Source organism: Nymphalis io, chromosome 10, assembly GCF_905147045.1.
Source record: "Nymphalis io chromosome 10, ilAglIoxx1.1, whole genome shotgun sequence".
In the NCBI taxonomy this organism is placed as follows: domain Eukaryota; kingdom Metazoa; phylum Arthropoda; class Insecta; order Lepidoptera; family Nymphalidae; genus Nymphalis; species Nymphalis io.
Genome location: NC_065897.1, coordinates 10,301,601 through 10,318,638, shown reverse-complemented (window position 1 = coordinate 10,318,638; position 17,038 = coordinate 10,301,601). Strand labels below are relative to the sequence as shown.

The following is a 17,038-nucleotide window of genomic DNA, read 5'->3' as shown; positions in this document are numbered from 1 at the left end:
ATTTTAATCTAGACTAGTTGTTTATTATTTTCTATTGTTTCCACATATTTATTTAACACATAAATTACCAAATGATTTTTTGAAAATAAATATAAAATATTTTTGTGTTCTACTCATAATATAAAATTTAGTGGAAATTCGACAAACTAAATTTGTGTTGTGCTTTTAAAGTTCGATGCGATAAATATATTAATAAATTAATTTTATAAATGGATTAAAATATTTATTAATCATTTTATATTAACACTTAGTGTTGTTATTATGGAATGCCTAATTTCAAATTCCCGATAATGGTTACTTATATATTACTACATGTTATGTAGGTATTTATAATTACATACTTCTCTATACAATAATCATTTCAGTTCATCTATACAAGATATCATTCACAAATTATAAATAAATTTTAATTATACAATTACTACCAAAAGTCTACAATTACTAAGATACTAAAACAATAGCCAGACAAAACATTTTTGTTAAATATCTATGTATATATTCTCCAAAGACATATGTTTCAACAGATTAATATAAAAAATTATAATTATTTGTTTAATTATTAAAATATTCGAGTATAAATTATTTGGCATAATTTTGAAATCTTTGTCTACAATAATTCTAAATAAAAAAAACTATCACTATTCTATCACATAAATAGGACAACGGTCCTACGCAAACATCCATCTGACAAGCCATTATAATAATTAAGCGCGCCCAATGTGGAATACATATCGTTTCAAACGATAGTTAGACAAATATTTTGTTCTACAGTTCTGTTCTAAGCGTATGCTTAGGTAAGAATATATATCCAATAAGTTTTTACATAGAGATTTAGAAAGACCTAAGTTAACATTTATATTGTTGTTAAATAGAAATACTTCAGTCCTTATGCACGTGATCAATATTTGATAAAAATGTTTTATTCTAACCAATATAATATGAGGACAATATTTAACTCGACTCTGATCCGCTAGATATGACATCAGGTGTGCGAGGAGGCGTTTGTTTCGGCGACCTCGTGGGTAACTGATAGGATATGTGCATTTGCATGGTGTCGCGGGCTAGCCTCGCATTCTTGTATGTGAGTGAGTTTGCCCTGGGCTTACGACGAGAGAAATGTCTTTCGATCCATTTCAGCATCGCCAGTACTGAATCGGTGGACGACAGACGTCGTTCAGCTGAGGTTTTGGTTATATTCGACGAGGCGATGCGGAATGTGGCTGCCATACCTTTGAGAGCCTGAATAAGTTACTATGATTAGTATACACTTACCGAATGCCAATTTAATTTAAATTAAATGGGTCAAAATATGGGCTTAATACGACTGGCTTAAGGAAGAGTGGGTTGTTAAGTGATCTCTTACATAAATATGTGTAATATTGAAATACTTACTTGCATAGCATCTTCATCGGTGACGTCATCACCAGCGTATATAACCCTTATTCTTTCACTCCAGTCCAGGCCAAAGGCTGTTCTTAGGATGTAAATCGATGCACGACCTATATAATAAAAACAATGTTATAAAATTTTTTAGGGGGATAGTCATTTTATTTTTATATCTCATACAGTAAGTACAGTAACAGCCTGTTAATGTCCCACTACTGGGCTAAGGCCTCCTCTCCCTTTTGAGGAGAAGGTTTGGAGCTTATTCCACCACGCTGCTCCAATGCGGGTTGGTAGAATACACATGTGGCAGAATTTCAATGAAATTAGACACATGCAGGTTTCCTCACGATGTTTTCCTTCACCGTTAAGCACGAGATGAATTATAAACACAAATTAAGCACATGGAAATTCAGTGGTGCTTGCCCGGGTTTGAACCCACGATCATCGGTTAAGATTCACGCGTTCTTACCACTAGGCCATCTCGGCTTATATATATCTCATAAGCAGTAGTTTATTTTGAGAATCATTTTTCTACGTCAATCATCTTCACTTTTAAATCGTCATTATTAATTTTGAATGCACTATCACACTAAAACGTGTGTATCGGAACCGATGATCGCGGGTTCAAATCCAGACAAGAACCACTGAATTTTCATGTGCTTAATTTTTCTTTGTAAATAATAATCCATCTCATGATCGGCGGTGAAGGAAAACATCGTACTGGAAATTCTGCCACATGTGTATCCTATCAACCGGCGTTAGAGCAGCTCTGTGGAATAAGCTCCAGACCTTCCCCTCAAAGGGAGAGGAGGCCTTAGCACAGTAGCGGGGACTTTAATTAACAACATTTACAAAATGTTTGTCATTGTTTCTAGGAAAGTAATGAATTAGGTACATAAATAATTTTTTGGGATAATCTTATACCCTTGAAGGAAAAAACAAAGGTTTTGCGTGCTTTTCAAAGTATCATACAGCCAAAATCCTTACTCCGGATTCCTACTAAGAAAATATTAACAAAAACGCTCAGTAATATATATAATGTTTGCCGAATCAGAATTTAAGCCCAGGACAGAGATCGGCAGTGACATAAGCTAGCCAGACCAATTAACCAGTTTTATGCACAAAGTTGTAATAGTTGCTAGCAGAACGCTGGCTTTGCAACGAATTATTCCTTGTGTAAAATATTAGGTTGCAAGACGTACTCTGTTTAAGAATGGAAGCGTTATTATATATTATTACCTTTGTTCCACTCGACGGGCGGGCGCGCCTCGATGGCGCAGTGCGCAGGCGCGGGCGTGAAGCCGGCCGCGGTGATGAGGCGGCGCGCCGTTTCCGCCAGCGCCGCGCGCTTGGCAACCGGAGTCTCGCGGAAATGGAATGTCAATAGAGCGCCTTTGTTTTCCACCCAAGCACCGTCTTTACAAACCTGTTGCAAGTGATTTGAAGATTTATAATATTATATGGTTTTTGTAGCTTGAATAATATGATGAATTGCTGGCTAAATAAACATTTTTTTTTCTAACATAATTTGCTCCAATTTTATTTATTTATTTAATCTAAGAAAGACAAACAGTTATGACATAAACAAAAAATATTATTACATTAAAAAAATCATATACCAATCAAGTCTTCATAAATAATTAAATCAAAAATACATAGCATGTGATTGCATACGAGGACATCTAATGAGTATATTACTAAGTAAGAAAACTTATTTATCGTTGAAGTATCTCACCTGTTCCTGCAAGGATTTAAGAAGTTCTACAACTTTATCTTGCAACTCCATTGGCATGGGATGAACGAACTTGCTACCGTCTGGGTGTAAGATTTCTAAACCGTGATTTCCAGCGTATGTGATACCTTCAATCCCAACCTGAAAATTAAAGTTTCATGCTCTTAAGCTTTCAAAAATTTTAACTTTGATTAATTGAAATTTAACGATGAATCAAGTCGATAATTGATCCTAATAAACATACATCAGCTTTTCATAAACATTTAGGAATACCGATAAATTTATGCGTTGAGTAGTTTAATCAAAATTCATTTTATTCATACAACATAGTGTGTGTTTTTTTATTAGATATACCCAGTTTAAGCTACTATACCAATAGGTAGTATTACACGCGATTTGTAATACAAACAGTCAACATAATTGATGACGGCCAGTCCGGCCTCTAGAACAATTACGCAACAGTCAGCAGATATCGAGACCCGGTTACAGCTGGGATATTGACCGTGCACTCAACAATATAAATATTTTTATACGAATTCATGATAATGACGGCCAAAGTTCATTTGATAAGATTTGTTATTGCGAACCGATCTAAGGCCATCGATGTCTTTGAAAATTTATCTTCTTGCAGTTTAATTCCATGAATGAATAGAAAATGTAAACAAGGTCGGAACTTTAATATATAGCTACTGCTATTGGTACATATATTTATTGATAAATAGATTATGAAATACTAATTGTCAACTTACAAATGTATAATAAGAACAATACGAAATATTAATTTGATAATGGCTAAGAAATATCGTTTGTTTAATCATGAACAATTTCATTTTCTGCTCGTATTATGAAACTATAGAATAGAATATTCTCTCCTAAGTAGGTGCTATTCGATTATCAGTTATTGCCAAACAAAAATACTGCATTTTTAAATATGCTCTCCAGTTTAGTGGAGAGTGGAGCAGTGGTCACGTGTCATTAATAATTAAGGAGTCCCAAATTAGGTACTCAAAACTGACACTGTATTTATAACAAAGCCTTACAGTGCCAATGTTAATGAGAACAATGGATGAACCAGTATATTTGCATACCTTCTCGATATATTTGTGTAAAATGAAAGAAAAACAATATGCCTTTGTCTCTAAAGTAGTCCCTCAGACAGAATTCTTGAAAACAATCGATAAGAAATTGTTTCATATTGCGATGTAATTTAAATCATGGTCACTTGATAGCTTCATTTATTGTCAAGTGATTATCACCACTTATACCTAGTTAGAATTAACTAATACAGAAATAAAATGTATAAAAACGGATATGTATTAAAATATAATTGATTTAAATTAATTCTGACACGTGCAGAAACAAGGGTTTTTAGACGATGTTTATATGTGTAGAGTTGCTGTAGTTATTCATAAAGTATGAAGTAGTATACTGTACTTTTTGAAAAACCTAATCAGTTTTTTTAGGCTACAATAAATTAAAAAAATTAAAGTCAATAATTTAGTTCTTAAGGTATTAAATCTAATTTCCGTATTTAATTGAAGTTGTCACGGAAGTGTATTTCTTTTTTCATCGTTAATTTACGATTTCATTTAGTAAATTTGCCTTCTTGTTAGACAAGAGTATTCATAATAGAAGCCATCTCTCTGTATCTATAAGATTGAGTAATAGATTTAAGTGTTTTTTTTTTTTATAGAATAGGAAGGTGGACGAGCATATGGGCCACCTGATGGTAAGTGGTCACCAAACGCTCTTAGACATTGGCATTGTAAGAAATGTCAACCATCGCTTATAGCCAATGCGCCACCAACCTTGGGAACTAAGATTTTATGTCCCTTGTGCCTGTAATTACACTGGCTCACTCACCCTTCAAACCGGAACACAACAATATCAAGTATTGCTGTTTTGCGGTAGAATATCTGATGAGTGGGTGGTACTTACCCAGACGAGCTTGCACAAAGCCCTACCACCAGTATGTCGACAGTAGCGACGACAGTTATGTAAACATAACTGTCGTCGCTAGTTCATCCAAAATGGTTTCAATAGCGGAACATGACTCGGGTTTATGTTTTAAAACTCAGAGATAATAATAATTATAGGGAAAACATTAAATAGGTAATTAACGGTAAATTTCTTTCTTTACTTTTACGGGTCAGAATAATATTGACTGTGATAAAGCTATGATACCAGTTTTACGAGTTCATTGATAGGTATGTAGAATATTTATCATATGAATTGTTATTATTAATTTCACAAACATTTGACGTAATGAATGTTCTTGGTTGCCTATTTATGATATCTTGGACAACGAACTAAATGATTTTACATTTAGGAAGATTTACATCATTTGTTTTTATTATAATTATGCACTAATTCTGATTATTAAAATTATGTTAAGCGTTATTTCGTTTTGAAAACGTATACTTTAAAATAAATATTTACATTGAAATAGTGAAAAAATTTCAATGCGCCACTAATAACGGGATCTATTCTTTTATTCTATAAGATTAAAATAGACTTGAGCTTATTACGATATGTAAATAGCCTATAAATAATTTCAATCGCTACAAAAAATATACTGAAATATTTTGTTATGTTAGTAATGTAATATAGTTAAATTCATCGTCATTATCGTATCGTAAATTTACCATTTCCTTCACGTTGTTTACGTTACGTCCGGATATAATAGCAATGTATACATCGGACATGTTGGAAAGACGTTGCAACGTGTGTTTGGTTTCCAAGGGAAGAGTCGCCAGGTCGGGGTGTGGCGCTATGGGAGCCAAGGTTCCGTCGTAGTCCAATAAGAGGGCGAGTTTCTGAGTGTAGCCGATGTATCTGAAAAGAAATAATTAAAAGTGATATTATTTACTTGTTAATGCTAACCGGTAGATTAATTTAGCTGAAGATTGCTGTGTCATTGTTACGTCAAGGTTACCGAGTGCAAAATTTTTTCGATACATACATGATAGGAATTTCTTTAACGTAAATTTTTGTGTGTCATCTTATTTACCATTAATAAGAGATAATTTAACAATAAATATATTAGGGAGGTATTGCGAGGTAGGTATACGTAAATTTATTTTAAACAAAGGCAAGGAATGCAGATAGCAGATACCTTCCACAGACATTGCCACTAAGAATAATTACCTATTTTTTCACGCTACGCCAACGTGAAGCTAAGTACGGGAATTAAGATGATAATAATATCCTTTTGCTTCTAAGCATTCTTGGCACACATAATTTAAACCGAAATGTACCACTACTAAGTATTACTGTTTGTAATTATTGTGTTAAAATTTGAAACTTTTTTTATGTTTTTAACGGTGAATACATAAGTTTTAATATGAATAATACAGCTCTTAAAAATAAATATATTTAAATGATGTCTTACTTTGACAAATATTCATCGAAGTCGTCAATGGTGACAGGTTGCATAGAGGTAGCTCCAATATCATCAGCTTCTTCCTCCAGCGAATCCATGGCCTTGAGGAATGCTTTCATCCAGCTGTCAACATCGTTCAACTGTTCTCGTCGCCTGAGATGATTCATTCGAACCGTTCGTTCGTCTTCTGGCATTATTAGCGCTCTGATAAATATTAAAAACAGATATTAATAAAAACATACAAATAATTAAGTGGAATAAAAATAAATTAAATTAAGATTAAAAATAAAAGATCAAACCGACTATAGATTTTCTCTATTAATGTTTTTACACACACCTATGAATAACTTCAGCTGCGTCATCCAGTTCATAAGGATTGCATATCAGTGCTTCATGCATCATCTCTCCTGCGCCGGCGAAAGGGGACACTATTAACACTCCCGGAGGTTTGTTAATTTGGCAAGCGACGAATTCCTTAGCGACTAGGTTCATGCCGTCTCTTAATGGTGTTACCAGAGCGACAGCAGCATCACGGTAGAAAGCTGCCAGTTCGTCTTGACCAACGCAACCATATATGTATCTGCCAAAAAATAATATTTTAAGCAAAAATTTATATTTACATAAAAATAGCATATTTAATTCATTCACACCTGATCGGTGACCAGTTAGGTGTCGTAAACCTTCCATTAATTCTTCCAACCAATTGATCCATTTCTTCTTTTAAATCTTGATACTCTTTGACATCTGTTCTTGACGGGACTGAAATCTGCAATAACACGACCTTCTCGATATGTTCTGGATACTTCTGCAGTAACCTCTCGAAAGCTTTCAGCCTATGCACTAAGCCTTTGGTATAATCTAATCTGTCGACTCCCAGTATCACTTTTTGACTTGTAGAAAGCACTGGTTTTGCGTTTTGCGCTAGAGAGACAAATCTGTCGAAAGGCACGCCAATTGGTAAAGGTCGAACACAAATCGTACGGCCACCCAGTTCAACCAGTAAGTTTTTCCTGTCGACTCGGCACCCCAAATTTCTCTGACAACAGTCGATGAAATTCAAACAGTAATCCATTATGTGGAAACCGACCATATCACATCCTGTGAATATTAAAAATAGTCTATTAATACATAATATTTTATGCAAGTTCAACTTATGACTTTTTTGTAGAATTACCGAGAATACCCTGCAACACTTCGTCTGACCATGGAAATAGGCGGAATATGTCCCATGGCGGGAACGGAATGTGAAGGAAAAATGCGAGCTTGCATTTTAATTCATCTTCTTCAGCACGCTGTCTTATCCAATTAGCCGCTAACATGAGGTGATAATCATGCACCCAAACAATTGGAGGTGAACTGTTCTTCTCTTTATTTTCTTTGAGGAGTTTCAGTGCAAACACAGTCTTTTCAGCGAACTCCTCGTTGACTTTAATGTAGGCTCTCCAATGGTCCGCAATAAACGTGGCACGGTCCGGCATTGAGTGAAATAGTGGCCAAAAAGTACCGTTGCAACAACCATTGTAGTAGCTATCAAATAATTTTGGTTCAGATTGAATTGCCACGATCTGTAACAATCAATTTATTAGTTATCAGTTGCTTTATTTTTTTTATAGAGTAGGTACCAACGCCTATAGACATTGGCATTGTAAGAAATGTTAACCAACGCTTATATCGCACAATGCGCCACCAACCTTGGGAACTAAGATTTTATGTCCCTTGTGCCTGTAATTACACTGACTCACTCACCCTTCTAACCGGAATACAACAATACTAAGTACTGCTGTTTTGCGGTAGAACATCTGATCAGTGGGTGGTACCCATACGAGCTTGCACAAAGCTCTACCACCAGTAAATGTTATGCTAATAAATTACATTAAATAAAATTACACCAAAATTAAATTAAAATAATAATAACAATAGTAGCATATAGAGACAAATATAAATGTATACTGTAATTTTCGACAATATTTATTTGTTTGTGACGCCGTCATCTTCCACTCGCGTAAACAAAGCGGAGTGCGTGAAGACAGCGGTACCATCGACGCGAAATGCAATTACTTCACGATCCGCCCAGTTTTTAGCTGGGAATATCGACAAATACGTTGTTCTCTTCGATCCACACGACGTTTTACTGGGCACATCGCAATATGGCCGGTATGGAATCATGGAGTGCCGGCGTATCACGATGTGCCCGGGCATAGCACTATGTGGCCAATCCAACGATTGGCCCACGACATATACAATGTAAATAACGACTGTTGATAGAAAAGTCTCGTTAAGTTTCTTTTCCCAGTCCATCCCAGGGGTTATTTTAGAACCATTATTAGACTTTTGACAGTCAAGAAGTAATTGTAAAGCTTCTTTATCGAATTTCGAGTTCGAGTGCGTACCTTGAAGTATTTATTCATTTTAATCGATGTATTCAAAGGTTTATATTCATTACGTTATTATTGATGACGTGAAAGTAATAAGTCAAAAAGTGGTGTAATATAATAATTTACTTATCGCTAGATAAAACTCCATTTGATAAGCTTAATAACTTAGAAAATAGATTACAGTATGTATTTTATTTATTTTCATACTATCTGTATTTTATATATATAGGAGAAGGTTTGGAGCTTATTCCACCACGCTGCTCCAATGCGAGTTGGTGAAATACACATGTGGCAGAATTTCAGTGAAATTAGACACATGCAGGTTTCTTCACGATGTTTTACTTCACCGTGAAGCACGAGATGAAATAGCATCACAAATTAAGCACATGAAAATTCAGTGGTGCTTGCCCGGGTTTGAACCCACGATCATCGGTTAAGATTCAAGCGTTCTTACCACTGGGGCCATCTCAGCAATAATTCATATCCGCCATAATTATTTGTTTAACTCTAGTTAACGTCATGATAATTGTAGCCATTACTACTTAGCACTTTTGGTGTTGCCTCCGTTTCCAAAAAGGTTTGACTTATCATAATGATATTTTCATATACATTACATATTAACATATATGATTGATTTACGAACTGTCAATATATAACCTAAACTATAATATAAAGATACTTGAAATTTGAAGCAGATCATTTTTGCGGCGTGTGACGACGTACCAGGAAAGATTTTCCGAAACTTTGAAATCGAAGCAGTCAATCGTGACTCTTCTTCGTCTAATCGATCCGTTTAAAGCGTCGTTCTTTTCACGACTAAGCTATGATTACGCATTCGTATTTGTGCTAATGTTTTATATAAGTATCTAAATAATTATTTGTACCTAACAATACAATCGTTTATATTACAATATAGGTATATATGCATAATACATAATGACTTTATACTAGCCTCTTCTTTAAACTATCAGGTAATAATCTAATCGTAAGTCATTATCTTCTATTGTATATTTACATAGTGTGGAAAATAATGGTAGAGCGAAAAGCAATTCCATACTTAAAAATAGGACAAATAATCATCGTTAAATAACTATTTTGATATGTCAGAAAACAATAATTTAAAACTTTTTATTTGTGGTTTTATTAAAAATTAACAATATTACAAAATATTAGTTAGTTGTTTATCTCATGTCCGATTTAAAAAAAAAATGCTTAATCATTGTTTACTAAAAGGAAGTTTATATAAATGTTATGAAACTATTATTTTTTTACACATTTAAAGACGTTTTAATTTTTAATTATTTATGTTATAAACTATATTTTTTGCCTTAAGCAAATACATCGCTTTATCTCAAATAATGCTTAGGTCAAATTAAATTTGTTATATTGATGTAAAATTAACTTTAATAGTAAATTAACTTTAATAGTATACTTTCAAAAATAAATTTAAGGAACTAACAAAATAAAATAATAATAACTTTATAACCTCGCTGTTATTTTATTTCAATGTTTAAGTAATATATAAAGGTAAGCTATTCACCTTACTAGAAAGCAGTCCAGCGGTTGGTGTCTTGTCGTTGGGATCGGATTCCGGGATCTTCTCGTTAAGGTTGTTCAAATGTAAGCCAGACCAGCCCACCCAGATGCCATTTCCACGGATGACCACTGGTGCTACCGCAGTTACAAGCCCACCGGCGCTGTAAAGATTATAATTATTTTTTATCGATATATTATTCTATTGTGAAACAATGTTTACCGGAACTAACGGTATGTATGAAACACCCTGTTAATAGACTTTGGTAATAACTAAGATTTCAAAGAAAAGAGGCTTTCGTCCAGCAGTGGACGGCAAAAGGCTGAAAAAAAATAACGAAGACTTTATGCACGTAGAAACAATTTCTATAAATTCCGATCGAATTCCACTAACGATACTAATATTTGTATACGATATACGAATGTTTGGGTTTTCATGTTTCTCGATAACGATTTTTTAATTAGAGGCGGTTATTATAGATGCTTATTTTGGGTTTGCCAATTTTGCAAATGTCCAAACACAGCATTAGGATAGCCTAAATGACAGGCTACAACATAATTCTTAAAAAGAATTTTTAAAAGTGAAAGAATTTAATAAGTTTCCATCAATGGCATACAATCCAGCGAACCTGTACCAATAAAAAGTGTACCACAATGATCGACTTTAGTTCTTATTCTATTTTTGGTAGATATAAATAATGACATATGTCATAATGCAAAAGCAAATAATTTGGATTTAAGCGCAAAAATAAGTACTAAATGTACGAAAACAATATTTTAGGCTAACATATAGTAAAAATGATGGTAATGTAATCAATAGTATTTTTGCAATCACTTTAGATTCGAAATTAAGAGAGAATCCTTACATCTGCAGCATATGCGATTCGAAAATTTAAACAAGCTACTGAAATTAACTACTCGAACAGTTTATATTAGTTGTTTCATGGTATAGAGAAAATAAGATATTTTTAATAAAATATTTATAATATCTTAGTTATCTAGTTACTTATGGAGTCAAGTAAGACACTCTCTAGCCGTTAAATAAGTAACAAAATCTCGGGTCTGATATTTTGTTTAATGTTATAGGTACATATAAAATAATTATCATATATTAGGTTTAAATAACAAATTGCTTGTTATTACAGATTTTTCTGTCAAATATTAATACTTTGCGTTCATGTGTTTTATTCCTAAGATAGCATTACGATAACTACAGGCGTAAGAACATAACGTCTTAGATATCTAGATATCTAGATTCGTAGTACAGAATGGTTTATACTTGTAACAATGCCAATATTTATGGGCAGATATGAACACTTTATCATTTTAAAGCCCATCCTTTGCCCGTCTACCTTCCCGTTGTAAATAAAAAAATTAAGTCACAAAACGGTCCTATTATGAACAGTTTATAGCAAATATGAAAATGCAATCTATATGTTCTAGACGATCATCATCTGTGTAACGATCACATCCGTCGTGCACTCATTGTCCGTGACAATGTAATTTAGCTTCTAGAAATTTAGACCATTGAAGTATTCAACGCATGAGGTTGGATAAGATTCTTAGAGATAATTAAATCTTAATATATTTTCAAATACAATATAATTACTTGTATATAATTATTAAACATACAATATCAAAATCGTTTTAATAATATCGTATATACAGTTTTAAAATTATTCAAAATGCCAATGCGGGAACACATTTTTATAGATTAATTTTTAATTCGTACAGGCTGGACAAACACAATAAATTGTTATAAGTCAATAGGATTATTAAGATAAGTAGTATTAGTAATTATTAAGATTAAGAAAAGTATTCAAACTAGGTTGGAAAATTCCAATGCACCTAATTACACTAATGTCTAGGTGAATGCAAATTACGCTTGGGCACTTTAGAAATTAGCTTACTGTAAGGCTATTTATATCAATATCTACAATGCATTAAAGAAAGCTAACGCTGATGAGGGTTTGTAGAAGAAATCAATTGATAATTATTATTTATATAATATACACTTACAATAACAAACAGTATACTTACTATATTAGGCAACAATCTTGTGACCAGATTAAAAATTTGAAAGAAAAATATATTGGGATATTGCTTTTTAAATAGCTAACAGATTAATATTAATTAAATAAATACTTGAAACGATAAACATGTTAGATATTTATGTAAGTAATTAAAACGAATGTAATTAGAACGTTATGAATCATTTCAAACGAAGCTAACGAGACCTCGTGACGATCATACGAATGAGACAAAAAGTGTCTCGAAATATAAAATCGTGATATTATTGTCATAGTTACCTTACTATGGCCACTTAAAGCTATGTCATATAATAATATATGTCCTTTTGCAAAAAATATTATCATCAGCAATAGTAGGAAGTTAGTGTGTAATTTCAAACTCAAATCGGTTGAAAATGGCTTAAAATTCAGATGCAATATTTGACCCATATCCACTATATAATATGATAAATGCTTGTAATAATACCTGCGTATTTTTTTTAAAATATTACGTCTTAAAATAAAGAAAATCAATGAATTAAATAGTAATAGAACTGTAATGAAATTGTAATTTTTGTAAATGACTATGTTCATAACAATCAAAAATCTTGAAACTAATTCTCTTTATGTATGTGCAAGTATGCTCATAAAAATACTTTTGAATCGTCATGGTTCGGAATATAGAGCCCACCGAGAAGAACCGACAAGAAACTCAGTAGTTATTCTTTTCCATCATACTTAACTAAATACAATTAAATTAAATTTATCCTGCATGAAAATCAAAGAACACTACTTTCACGTTTTTTATCATCTATTTAGCCTTCATTGAGTAACAAGCGTGTTTATACAATCATTGTCACTGTTTCTTTCAAAAAGATCTATATTATTGTGAATATGCATTATGTTGTTTTAAAAATATTGACATATTATGACGCAACTGTTAGTATAATCCACTTCGTATAAACGTCCCGAAGGGGGTCGCGAGCTGCATGGTTATAAATAGATCGCACCGATCTTTTTGCAGAATGAAAACAATTCGTTCGTTTCCATAATTTTATAAGCAATGGGTAGCATATGAAAAAAAAAAACTTTTCAATAACACAATAGAAGTATGTACACTTCCGTGCCCCGGAAAATACGTTAAGCCATTGGTTCTGCACCAGAACTCTTTTCGGAATCTTTCCTCTCATTGTGAACTATATAATATATCCTGTCAAATCATCATCGTAACAAAAAATAAAATAAATTGCCTATCATAATAACTTAGGTTATGATTGCGGTACATGTTACATGATATTATAGGTATATATGACAGTATTGTTACGATTTTGCTTGCACAAGGAAATAAATAATACAAGTACAGATGTATGTAGAAAAATGTGAATAATATGAATGGTACATATGATAAAAACATGAATTATCACTTGTATGCGATTTAGAGCGAACAACAGCTAAACAATTTCTGCTAAACAAACGTCTATAAATAAAAAAAAATTATAATTTTTGTGTTGAACATGTCATGTTTAGTTTCAAAGTTGTTTTATTGAATTGTTATATATTGTGTTATTGGGTGAGTCTGTAAGCATATAGTTTCTAACACAAATATTGCCAACTTTTCATTTGCTTTCGCTCAATTAATAAATGATTTTTATTAATATTTAAAGTTTGTTTATCTTTATTCCACGGTCGACTGGAATTGGTTATATTATTGATTGGTGCGTTACTATCTATACGTTTACAAGTACTTTAGGAAAATCGATTGCGTTCCATATCTTCCTACAACCTTCAACTTGGGGAACTAATATTATAAATACGTAAAACTCTGTATGTCTGTTACGCATTCATGGCTAAACCACGGATCCGATTTTGATGAAATTTGGTATAAAGCAAGCGTGAATCATAAGAAAATACCTAACAATACCCCGCGCGCATCCAAAGCCGCGGCCATAACCGTAACAGCCTGTGAATGTCCCACTGCTGGGCTAAAGGCCTCCTCTCCTCTTTTTGAGGAGAAGGTTTGGAGCTTATTCCACCACGCTGCTCCAATGCGGGTTGGTGGTGGCGGCCATAAACATGTATTATATTATTTTTAAAATACATATTTCCCATTAAAGAGTACTTAAGCGAAATTATAAGATAAATACTTTTCTTTAATATACGATGATTATTTTTACATTTTGTCTTTTAAATTGGAATATTCTATTAACATTTTATTTTTAATTTTGTTATGTAAATAATCATTCAGTTGTTTTTCTATGAAAAAACAACCAATTATTTGTAAAGATATTTTAACATTTATATTTATCTTAATAATTATAATAATGTAGATTTTACATTTCAGCATATTTGTTCAAAAAGATGGAAATTATCATTATCGGCTCGTGAATACGACAGCTGATGCTCTATCAAAACTTCGGGCAATATAATAAAAAGCTATGATAATACCCGAATATCATAATATATCAATAACATACATCGCGAAAGTTTAAAGTGTAAGCACAGATAAGGGAATGATGTAATTATAGCATGAACTATTTACTACGATTACAAATATTGAGATATTATATTTTATCTAGTATATTTATGTAATTTGTAACATTTGAATGGTCATAAGCTAAGATATAATAAACATTTGACAAAGTTAATGTCCACTCATGATTTAGCTAGAAGTAGAGCGAGTGTTTGTTTACTGCGTATCGCCGGCATGGCGGGCGTGTATGTATGAATAAATTTAGTTGTATTTACACCACAGCACGCCATAACTCCGTGTACATCACCTTGATTCAAGATGAAGGTTTGTTTATAAAACAATATATTTTATTTGTTCTTACCTTTTATCATAAGGTAAATTCAAACCATTGTAAATTTTTCTACGATTGCTTATTATTATATATAATTATGTTTATTATTAATAAATCAGATCTTTATCTAAGATATTGCGTATTGTGTACAGTTTTCCTTCACATAATTAATTATAATAACTTTGATTACTATTCATTGCTTTAAATAATCGATAACATCTCTCTATATGTAGCACTGCTTTAAATATTTTATAAGTTTAAAGTATCACAATTGTTGCACATTGCATAAATGTTTATCAAATATAATATAGCTTATTAACAGAGTCATTAATAATAGCGAAGGTTAGTAAGGGCAAAAACCGGTCTTCTATATTTAAAGCAAGATGTATAGATAACAGGACTTACCCGAGCCCTTGGAGAAGTACAATAATGGAAGTTTCATTCCACGGCCGTGAGACAATCCTGAGTTAAGCACGAATTAAGATAAACATACGTCTCTTATCAACAGAAATCACAAACTTACCTGGCCTTCCTCTCCAGTTCACCGGTTTTCTCATTTCTTTTTAGAATAAAAGGCAGTCTATTCGAAACGACGATCATGCTGCCCTTACTGTTGCACACAGACCGACTAACACTGTTTCGCGTGACACTCATATTGCTTAATTCTTTCTGATTCGCGACCAATCACAATAAAGTGAAGTAACAGCGCGTGCGCGACAATTTGGAGGGGTTTTTAAAATATCGTTCAAAACACTTTATCGAATATCTTGCCTTGTGTCATCGCAAGCGAAGTTTTGTGGCTAATGTAATGCGATCTTATACGCGTAAATGATTAACATCATCGGCGGAGATCGAAGACGAACTGTTTCTTTTGTGTGCTGCAGTTGCCTTTATAGACTTCAAAGCGACGTAAAAGGGTGAAGTTCTCACTTGCGTCTGAGAATGTCGGAGGTCTGCAGAGTCGTCGTGTAGGGGTTATCGTAGAACTGACCCACCGAGGGTTGTCTCATTTCTTATCCGAATTGCGATTTTTAATGTCCAACTTACGATTTATCACTAGCATTTTGGTTGCTTTAGTAGTTTTAAAAACTTTGGCTTATAACCTTTAAACATGTTCAACTCTAATTTCGTTTAATAACAAATAAAATACTGTAATAATAACGATTCCTCGTACTTTAGCAAATTCAAGACAGTTTTGGCAGAGCCATATTCACTTAACATTTTAAAAGTTTCATTGTGTATGAAAAAATTATAATGTAAACGTGAAATTAAGTATATAGTTGTAGTATTATAAATAAATAAAATCAAATCACATAGGTAACAAGGTACTTTACATGATAATAAATTTTAATTAAAACAATGGTTTCTTTGTCGAATCATCGATTACAAGATTTAATTTAGTTTTTAACAATATAATTACACGTCCCAATTCTTTTGTTCGCATATATAATTCCGAATGAATGTAAACAAACATTCTTGTATATATTAATTAAAGTGCACGCGTGTATGTGATAAGACTAATAACACACAATAGCGATCATTAAAAACATATTTTATATAAATTAGAGAAGTAAAATTATATGATTATTTAAAAGATTTATCAAGAATTATAATATTAAATAGTATTAGTTTAAAATACGGCCAAAATAAAAAGCGCCAACTGAAAACTCTATTTCGTTGATTTTTGTACAAAGAGTAAATTTATAGGTTAATACGCGTAGCCGAAATATGTCAAAACAGCTGGGGGTACTCCTCTCCACTTAAGGATAAGGGTCAGAGCGTATTCCACCACGCTGCTTCAATGGGGATTGCTGGATAGA

General features: G+C 32.7%; 2 protein-coding genes across 2 annotated transcripts in view; one reads left to right on the top strand and one right to left on the bottom strand.

Moving 5' to 3' along the window:
- Positions 1-16,094, bottom strand: LOC126771109 (uncharacterized). Its single transcript, XM_050490838.1, has 11 exons — positions 15,742-16,094; positions 10,416-10,572; positions 7,675-8,065; positions 7,151-7,598; positions 6,838-7,080; positions 6,510-6,704; positions 5,764-5,953; positions 3,122-3,259; positions 2,626-2,812; positions 1,393-1,499; positions 1-1,239 (listed from the first exon to the last, which is right to left on the bottom strand). Exons 1-11 carry the CDS (start codon positions 15,870-15,872, stop codon positions 952-954), a joined length of 2,475 nt encoding a protein of 824 aa, XP_050346795.1. The 5' UTR covers positions 15,873-16,094; the 3' UTR covers positions 1-951.
- LOC126771132 (coiled-coil domain-containing protein 85C-B) overlaps positions 1-17,038 on the top strand; it is a 142,780-nt gene that overhangs the window by 56,484 nt on the left and 69,258 nt on the right. The gene's annotated exons all lie outside the window — the stretch shown is intronic.

What these genes read in the sequence shown, in the direction of transcription:
- LOC126771109 (XM_050490838.1), bottom strand. Translation starts at nt 15,872, where the DNA reads ATGAGTGTCACGCGAAACAGTGTTAGTCGGTCTGTGTGCAACAGTAAG. An exon ending in TTCGATGAATATTTGTCAAA is followed by an intron (nt 5,954 to 6,509) that starts GTAAGACATCAT and finishes ATTTCTTTTCAG; the next exon opens with ATACATCGGCTACACTCAGA. An exon ending in TTAAATCCTTGCAGGAACAG is followed by an intron (nt 2,813 to 3,121) that starts GTGAGATACTTC and finishes CACTTGCAACAG; the next exon opens with GTTTGTAAAGACGGTGCTTG.